This window comes from Paroedura picta, chromosome 8, assembly GCF_049243985.1.
Source record: "Paroedura picta isolate Pp20150507F chromosome 8, Ppicta_v3.0, whole genome shotgun sequence".
Classification (NCBI taxonomy): domain Eukaryota; kingdom Metazoa; phylum Chordata; class Lepidosauria; order Squamata; family Gekkonidae; genus Paroedura; species Paroedura picta.
In genome coordinates this window covers 42,782,607-42,792,151 of record NC_135376.1, presented here as the reverse complement: position 1 = coordinate 42,792,151, position 9,545 = coordinate 42,782,607, and the positions used below count along the sequence as shown (strand labels likewise).

The 9,545-nt window shown below is 41.6% G+C and overlaps 1 protein-coding gene across 4 annotated transcripts in view; it reads right to left on the bottom strand.

The window, feature by feature from the left end:
• Positions 1-587: 587 nt before the first annotated feature.
• ENTPD1 (ectonucleoside triphosphate diphosphohydrolase 1) overlaps positions 588-9,545 on the bottom strand; it is a 41,566-nt gene continuing 32,608 nt past the window's right edge. For all 4 annotated transcript variants that reach the window (XM_077349379.1, XM_077349382.1, XM_077349380.1 and 1 more), the window contains 5 exons: positions 8,133-8,369; positions 7,110-7,370; positions 4,739-4,846; positions 4,478-4,615; positions 588-4,287 (listed from right to left, as the gene is read on the bottom strand). In XM_077349379.1, the coding sequence (XP_077205494.1) occupies positions 4,081-4,287; positions 4,478-4,615; positions 4,739-4,846; positions 7,110-7,370; positions 8,133-8,369 (951 nt within the window). In that variant the 3' untranslated portion in view covers positions 588-4,080. The remainder of the gene's footprint in view (positions 4,288-4,477; positions 4,616-4,738; positions 4,847-7,109; positions 7,371-8,132; positions 8,370-9,545) is intronic.

The window sequence follows — 9,545 nt, the reverse complement described above, 5'->3', positions numbered from 1 at the left end:
CTATCCATGGACTGCAGTCTAGGATGACACCTGTGCCCATCCGGGCTTGTTTGGTTTTTGCAGGGCATGTAGAGCTTAATTGTGTAGGTTGCCCTTTGGAGGGTAACCCTGTTTGGGTAGTTTAACAGTGGTGTCGTGATCGTCACTTATTTTAACAGTAATAGTTTTTATGTTTTTACTTTCTTGGTTTTAATGTAAGTTGCCATAAGACCCTTTGGGTGAAAGGCAACTTAAAAAAATCAAATATACTTCCTGTTTGGCACAGCATAAGATAGTAGCAGGGTTGAGACAGGTCAAGGTTTCCAAATGCATACAACTAATTCACAAAGACCTCCTTCCACAACCATGACACCAATGACCTTGGTTGCTTAAGATTAGGTATAGTAAGCTGCTAGCCCAGGTTCTGAATTAAGAGAAAGCCTGACACTAGGATCCACTGAAGTCCATCAAAACTGGGGTTCTGGAATGTAACTAATACCAGGAGATACAGCACAGGACAATTCCTGCCATTTAAAAACATGTTGGATAGTTTATTTGATCCAACCCTTCTACCCTCCTTTAGAAATAATGGAAATAAACTTCACTGGTATTAATCAAAACATCTTTAATACAAATACAGAGGTGTGTAAGAATAGTCTGCTGCCTTTGGAATGAAAGGGAAAGGCACGGGACTTAGCATTATCAAGGATACCCTACAAGACAGCATAGGGAGAGCACATTGCCTGCATTTGACTGCAGAACTGTAAATGTGATTGTTGCACATAAGCTTCTGGCAATACCCAATTTTGGACTCTCCATCAATAGTGCAGAGGCACTGATGGAAGCAAGAATCCTTGTCTTACACCATACCCCCTCCCTCAGTGCCTCAGTACCTTGTTAAAGGGTTTTAAATCAGCCCCCGGCTCCAAAACAGGGTTGGCTGTCCATGTGGTCCAATTTAAGCACATGAAAAGAATTGCTGGAAGCAGAAACATTTGGACAGGTTAAATGGAGTCAGCTTAAGACAATACATTTTTATGCAAGTTGGCTGCTAAGGACAGCAGAGGTACAAATGGATTGTGATGTGATCCCAAGCAAAACCAAGGTATAGAAGTGGGGAGGACATTAGGGCTCCAGCTTGTGCCAATAGTCAAGCATGGCCACGTGAAGAATCAGCTCTCTAAACTCGGAGCTGTTGGATGGTTCCTGAAGCCACTTGCTTCATAAAGAATAGTCAAGGCTCAGCATCCACTTCAGAAACTATACTGAACATCTGCCTCTGATTTCAGATTGTTGCCTTTTACATTGAAGCCAGAGACAGTAAAAACAGAAATCTAGAGGTAGAAAAGGGAAGTCTGGCTCAAACAATGCTCACATTAGTGCCCCTCTAGAGCTCTGAACATGCTGTCTTTGGCAAGGAAATAAGATTGTAGTGAATAGTGGGCATAGCTTTTACTGTTTTGTAGCCCATTGCCTTTATTGAAAACACAATGGAAATTACAGCAGGATTCTACCCGAGAGATAAAGACAAATCAACCCAATGTACTCCTTTAGTAAATACTGGGGATGAGGACAGACCAAATTGATTTGAAAACCAGACTGAAAGATACTGGTTTTAATTCTCATACAGAAATGTTCACTTGCACAATATTCCTAACATTTTGAAGAATTCTTCATATTTGATACATTTACCATTTGATACTGCGTGCAGATAAAACAGGAAGGTTGTGTGTGGATTTTTCTCACAGGAGAGGAGTACAGCTACCTCCTGACTTTAGTCATCAAAAGGTACTCATTGCCTCCACCCATTTCTGAAGAAGACACTGTTCATTTTTTAAAGCTGACTTCATGTTTAAGAGATAAAATGCTGTAATGTTTTTTTTTATTACGGTTTTTAAGAATTAGTTTTGAAAAATTGCTTTGAGGAGGAAGGGGATGATTTTATGACTGACACAAGCATCAATTAGAGCTGTGCAAAACCAGCTTCTGCTACAAATTAAAAATAATTTTTTTCCTGAGTTTGCTTTGAGGAAGATTGTACTTGTGCCCAAAATGTAGTGAAGTACACTATAACACCCAGCTCATTACATCTAAGTTAAAAGATTTTGTTCTAAGCATGCTGGTTTTATTCTTATTTCCTAAAATGTTTGTTCTCTGTCTATATTCCCTTTTCTAGTTTGGGTTACAAGAAATACATGTCTGTCATCCAGTGAGCTGTGATGCCACTTAACGATTATGCCCTCCTTTAATATTCCTGAGGAGAACAACTGTCTGATTGGAAAAGTCTCCTGAGGGTATGCACACTTCATGCCTACATTGTATTTAGTAAGCATAAGCATTTATTGGAATGAAGACAACTACGATGGATTAAGCACCAGCATAGCCAGCTTCATCTCCCCTAACAGCTAAAAAGCACCTCAGGACCAGGTATGAATGTTAAATACGTGCTGATTCAACCAGGTCAGCCTCTGACTCACAGCACTATGCACTACTTTCAAAGCTCCTGTCTTCCCAATCTGACCTCCTTCTCCATCTCCCTTTTATTCTGAATGCCAGCAGGATGCTATTGAAGACTGGAGGCACAATATATTGGCATACAAATGCCCATTAGACTACATATTTTCAGAGGGTAGCTCTGTTAGTCTGCAAGAGAATGGATACCAACAAGATTTGCAAAACAGAATAAAAGTAGAATAAAAATATAAACTAGGATAAGATACCCATACAGCTTCTCCATAAAGTCAACAATCAATCCCACTTCATTGGTCTCAGCATGGGTGCATTGGATGACCTGGGGGGTGAATTGGGCGACATGAAGCTTCCCTACAGTTACAATGTGGCAGAGTATGAATGACTAAAAATGGCAACTGGCTGGTTTGGTGAGGATACCTCTCATTCCAACTGTAGGAAAGGACCATCCATAAAAGACAGAAGCTTCCTGGTAGGCCATTCAGCAGATTGTATCACAGACTGGCTTCCTTGTTAGAAGAGGGCAAGGAAGGCTTTGGCTATGTGAATTCTTCATTTCCAGTTACATCAATGTGAATCACCCTGTGCTATTCAGTCACAGAGGTCAGAGTCTCCTTTGGAACTTCATTCCTCCCTTGCTGCTGGAGATTCTGGGATGTAAAGAATGTATCCTCTAATCTGAGAGCTCTTCAGCTGAAAGGATGTGAAAGAAGTTGCAAAGATTTTAAATTAACCCCGCCCACACACACACACACACACACACTCCCAATTTCTGTGATCTTCCACTGTACTTGATGATGGCAACAGCATCAATATAGGCTGCTTTAAAAAGTACAATGTCAAGTTTCCTGGATGTATGCAGCCAATAGGAACCATCTGATTGCAGATCACCTTGACGAACTCAAAACAATTCACAGGTAGTCCAGTAACACATGGTCCACTCCCAGTAACTGCAGCTACTGGCACTCCACAGTTTTTAAAAATGCTGGTTCTGGGTTAGGGATCATTCCTGGTAGATGCAGAGTGACGTTCTCTCCCAGATTAATGTTTTGTGAAAAATGCATGTTTGATATGTACCACTGTGGCAAGTTCTGCAGAGCAGGTGCATTCCCTTTTTTTGGCTGATGCACAGACATGGTAGACAGGCTGTTGTCAAATGCCTTTCCTTCCTGAATGAAAAACAAAGCTTTGCATGGAAGATTTCCCCACAAAGTGGAAGTTCAACAAACATACATGGACCCAACGAGCAGCATTTTGTATAACTGTTGGTCTTCCCGAGGGACTGAAAGGGGCTGCTCCTGCTAGGCTGAGTCTCACCCTGTGTTTCATCATTTCTGAATGGGTGCCCTCTGGTGTTGTATTCCTATGACCAAGGCAATACACAAAAGGCAAACCTGAGAGAAAGAGGCATTTAATATAACACCCAAGGCTCCTACTGTCAGGCCCCATTCAGGAGCAGGATGGGAATTGAGTCTTCAAACCAAGAAAAAGGACAGGAAATCAGCATGTTACCATCTTGAGTGTTGCTGGAGATAGTGGAACCTCACTGGAGCCAGTCGTTATAGTTGAATACACCAGAAGAGCACTGTTTTCTGATCTAAATGGTCAACTCTGGGCGAGGCCAAACCCAGATTAAATAATTGCCTTTCTCATGCACTTTGGTTGACAAAAAAACAAGAAGCCTAGAAGGAATGGGGTCACCATCATAAGGGAACAGATGACCAGGAGGCTAATATAGGTAATATGGGACAGCGGCGGTGTATAGGGCCTCTCCGCAGGGATCATGTTGGTGAGGTTCAGCATGTAGCCCAGAGTCCATCCAGCATCACTTTCACCAATCTGAAATGAGAATAGAAAGGACAAAAGTCACAACAGGAGGGACACACAAAGTTGAGGCACTTCTGAGAAAAGTGTGTGATCCAACACTCAATCCCACCTCTACCTCTGCCAATGAGAAGTATGTGCTTCCCAAACTTTCCACCACTACCCAATGGCCACTCCCAGTTTCAGTCTCTGCATTTTCAGATACCTTTCCCCTGAACTGGATGGACGACCACGTATCCTCCGTGAAGTGGTAGCCCTTGCCAAGAAGTAACATTATGTAAACAGCTGCGAAGCAGTAGTCACTTAAGTACTTCTCTTTTACCTTCGGATATGCTGCTTTCACCTGAGCATAGAAAAATGAACCAAGCTCATTAGACCTCTACATCATACTGCACTGGTGCCAGTGGGAGGTTTCACCTCCTCAGAGCTGGGGATCATGTTTCTTATTGCTGGGGAATTTGTATACCTCATCCCAGGGTCTGGAGCAGAACGCCTTAATTTTCTGCACTGTTTGATCCATAGGTGTTTTTGTCGCATTTAGGAAGCTCATTACATAATAGAAAGCAGAAAAGGCCTACAAAGAAACAGAAATGAATACCTTAGAAAAATTTAAATGAAATGGAAGCCAGTGCTCTCTCTGCATTAGTCCCAACAAATCTGGGGGCACAGACTTGAACCTAGTTGGCTTCAGCCAGTGGATTCCCTCTCCCACCATGCCCCTTGAGGAGACAGAGGCTGAAACAAAATCTAGAATGTGAATGCTCCATAAACACAGTACGTACAGTACGTATCAAAGCCTTGTAATGTCCAACAAAAATGATCTGGGAGTTTCATGGGCTGGGAGTTTCCATATAATGCTATAGCACATGGTAATTCACAGTACTTCATGTGCATCAGAACTACTCTCAGAAGTTCTGTAGGAATTTTGTGTAGGTAGAATATTTGCTGCTTTGACTGGGCATTGATACTGATTAAAATCATAAGGAATATAAATACTCTAGGTAAGTGTAGTCTGGTTAGAGTTTGCCACCTAGCGGAAGACACAGAAAGATCACAAAACAGTTCAGACACAGGGTGGAGATCTCGTCTCCAACTCATTAATGACGTTGCAAGCATTAGCCACACCTTACTAATCAAATGCAACAGTAACAGATGTACATAATATAAGAGATATGTTTGCCCAGCAGATATATGTGATTTTTTAAAATATAAAGATTCTTTTGTATTCTAATAGCCAAAAAATGCCTCTTTCTTTGCTATAAAGTCTCCTTTTGGACAACTTTAGTAAGAGGCTGTGAAATGCCAGACACTGTTATCCGTCCACCTGTAGTTCTGCATATAATTGATATCTATTATCTTCTGTGGTTACACTAGACAGCCCCTGCAGGCATTTTCAAATAAATTCTCATCAGTTATGTCTTCTCCTTTATTTGAAATGTAATTAAATCATAGTGAATATGATGTCAACCTCATACATTTCCTTCCCATAAAAACAGTGATTTTCCTTTGCAGCCTATATATTTGCTGTAATCCACCACACTGGTGTAAGAGCCTCTTGTGGCGCAGAGTGGTAAGGCAGCAGTCTGAAAGCTTTGCCCATGAGGCTGGGAGTTCAATCCCGGCAGCCGGCTCAAGGTTGACTCAGCCTTCCATCCTTCCGAGGTCGGTAAAATGAGTACCCAGCTTGCTGCTGGGGGGTAAACGGTAATGACTGGGGAAGGCACTGGCAAACCACTCCGTATTGAGTCTGCCATGAAAACGCTAGAGGGCGTCACCCCAAGGGTCAGACATGACCCGGTGCTTGCACAGGGGATACCTTTACCTTACCACACTGGTACAAAAATAAAGAAAACAAACCAGTTTTTTTAAGGTAAGGATAACTTTGCCTCTCTAAACATTGTACTACTCTTCTTTGAATGGTTGAAATGCAAATAAATGCCTGCCCATTAATTTGGCGAGAGTACAATTTTTATGTGTATTTTTCTGTGCCTGATTTTCCATTTTTTGCTTTCTTACTAAATAGTAACTCCCCCTTCCCCCTTTTAAGAACATGACTGAATTTTGCCTGGGTTCATAGAAAGCCTACATAAGGCTTTATTGCTTGGCTCCTTCACTAACAAGACAGTAGTTAGAAGGACAAACACACAGTGAATGTATCCAGTGCATGAAGCAGTTCAAAATCCAGTCTAAATTGGTAGTGCTCTTGCAAATTCTAGATGCTCCGTTTGCATTATCTGCATCTTGATCTGAATAGGTGTAAAGCCACAATAGTGAGGAAAGGGATATGTTCTGTTACTTCATCTTCTTTGGGACCAGGACACAGCAATCAAAGCAGTCCTTTACTAACAAAAAGGCATCTGCCTCATTGATCTAGGTGTGGGTTTGGGAGGCCTCACTTTGGTAGCCAAGAGAGAACAGACAGGAAGGGCTCTCTCTCTCTCAGAGGGAAGAGAGACATGGCTGGACACCAGAGTAATGGCACTTCACCTGTGGAATGCCCTTCCCCTTGAAAAGCACCTGGACTCTTTTTGGTGCCAGGCCAAAACATTATTTTAAAAATCCAGGCTTTTAACTAGGGGTTGATCTTTCATATTGTTTTTACACTCTGAATCTGGCCTGAGGGCTGATATGAGTATTATTCACACTGTCAACTGTTTTAAACCCTGGGGTTTTAACAGGTTTAATTTTAATAAATTTATGCTTCTATGACTGATATTGTGAACCTCTTGAAGCATATCATTTTTAAATAAATAAATTGTAGCAGTAGTCAAATTGCATTCTCTAGTGTCAAACCATCAGCCTTTCCTGCAGGCAGATTGATGTCTGTACAGACTCACCGCAAATTTCCCTCGCACAGGCGGTAAAAAAATGCCATTGAATGAGCATTTGGAATACGGGCAGTGAGTAAGATTGAAGATTCTCTCAATGCTGGTCTGGCAGTTTTCATACTGCCCAGTGCCCTCAATTTCAATCTGTGAGAAGGATAGGGAAGGCACGCTACCAGCAACACAGGGGTTTGTGAGTAGGTCAGAAACCTTCATGATCCTCTTATAACCAGGATTGAAACATGGATCCTGGTATTTCTCTTCTGCTCTCCCCTGCAGAAAATGAGTCAGAAGTCACATAAACATTGCAAAAATAACCGGCAATAAACAGGTGAGATGCAAGATTACATTTGTGTTTAATTTCAAAGTTTGTATGCCACTTTGAGTCTGGAGTTCCAGAGAAAAGTGGCATCTAAATATTCTAAATAAATTTTAAAAACATCCAGATCCTAAGTGACAAGCACAGAGAAGCCCAAGAGAGCTAGGGCCCCTGTTTGTTCTGGAGCTTTACTTTACTTTGGCAAGTCACAGTTGTGTTTCAGTGAAACAACTATGTCCAGCTAATATTAGGAAGACCTAGATTCAAATCCCCACTCTGCCATAATGTTCAGATGGAGATTTGGGATCAATCACTCCTTCAGAGCGGATGCAGGGGAGACCACATACAGTAATCTTAACTTTTTGGAGGAGCTGGCTAGATAAAACATAATTAAACAGACCTGGCCAACATCTCAAGACAAATTCATTTTGATTATGTTAATTTCTATGGCTGCAAAATGCTCCTCAAATTGGGGGAAGCTGTACTAAGCCGAGTGTAAGATAGGCTCCTATGGTGAGATTTATTTTTCAGGAGCCTAATTTTCTTGGATGGGGAAATTCCAAGAATGTCTCTGAGAAAATCTCCACAGGGTCTTAGAAGGCTCAGAGTTTACAATATCAACATAATTAAAAGAAACAAGTCTAAATGAGCTGCATCCTCAGCATTGTCACCCCCCTCCCCAAAATAAAAAACAGGTGGCGGCACTCAATACTTACCTGAACATCTTTGATCAGCTTCAGGCGTAATGCCTGGTCCTTCCCATAACACAGGAAGCTGTGTGTATATACAGTGTAGTTCTTCCCATAGAGATAGAAATTCACAATATTTCCTTGTGACTCGATGTTTTCCTGGTCCGGTACAAAGGTTATCTGTGTGGAAGCGCCTCCAAGGTCCAATGCCCCTGTTGTCTCCACACTGGGATATATACGGGGCAGGAAACGTGGCCAGACAGACTGCAAAAAGAACATGTCCAGTGGGAGAAAGCTGCAGGGTCAGGCCAAGAGACAGAAGAACCAGGTTGGGGGAGCCACAGAAGGGGATCTGGCTGAGGAAAATGGAGGCAGGGGAAAAGGAGATGGTTAGAGGGATGCTTAGCATAGGCAAGAAAGTGAGGGCCAAAGTGTACATGATGTTGAAGTGCCATGTTTGAAACTGGAGATATGTCATCTGGCTCAAAAACAGCCTCAGGATCCCCCCCCATGGATCAGGACTGTGGTACTGGGGAAAAGGGAGAGTTTACTTCTGCCATGCCATTTTCTACTGGAAAAAAATATTAATTAAAAACATTTCCATGCCTCATTTCTCAAGCAATTGAATATTAAAACACTTCAAACATTAAAAGGCAAATATACAAATATATATAAAATATTTAAAGCTATTAAATATAAAACATATAAACACACAAACATGTCTCCCCTGGCTGTTATAAACTTTAGTAGGAACAAGACTGGCAAAATACAGATACCTTAATTTTTTTTCCTATGGGGAAGGGTGTTTTTTTTATAAAAGTAGAGAAAGTGCTCCATTTTAAGACCCCTCCATTCATGGAACTTCAACACTATGTGTAGTTTGGACCTGAGTTAGGAGGAAAAAGATTTGTTGGATCATTCAGGACTGAAGTAAAAAGAATGGAAATGTGTTCCAGAGAGTACAGACAAAGCAATCAAACTATAGTGTGATGCATAGATTACTAGTAATCTCAGCAAATATTGTTCCTCTGAAGACTAGGGGTTCTACAAAATCTTGTACAGCAATATAAGTAAGGTGAATTCCTTCTGAACTAAAATGCCACCAATATCTGCATACCTGCCCAAGAAGTTAGGGATGAATAAAATTATTGCAGACACCATGGCAGGTTAACAACTGAGTGGGTGGAACAATATCAGGGTGTAAACTGATTTATTGAGACCTGGGTGTAAACTGCACGGAGCTTTTATTCCAACCCCAGATCGATTCAGTCCCTGCCCTCTACACAGAATGTGATTTCCGTTTGGATTTGGGGCGATTAAAATTTTCCTTCTGCAGCAAGAAGGATTGATTCAGAGTGACCCTACCTTTATTGTGCGATATCTCAGAGTGCTGCTAATCCTCAATATCCAGATGGGAAAGAAAGCTCCGTGGTAGAGAAC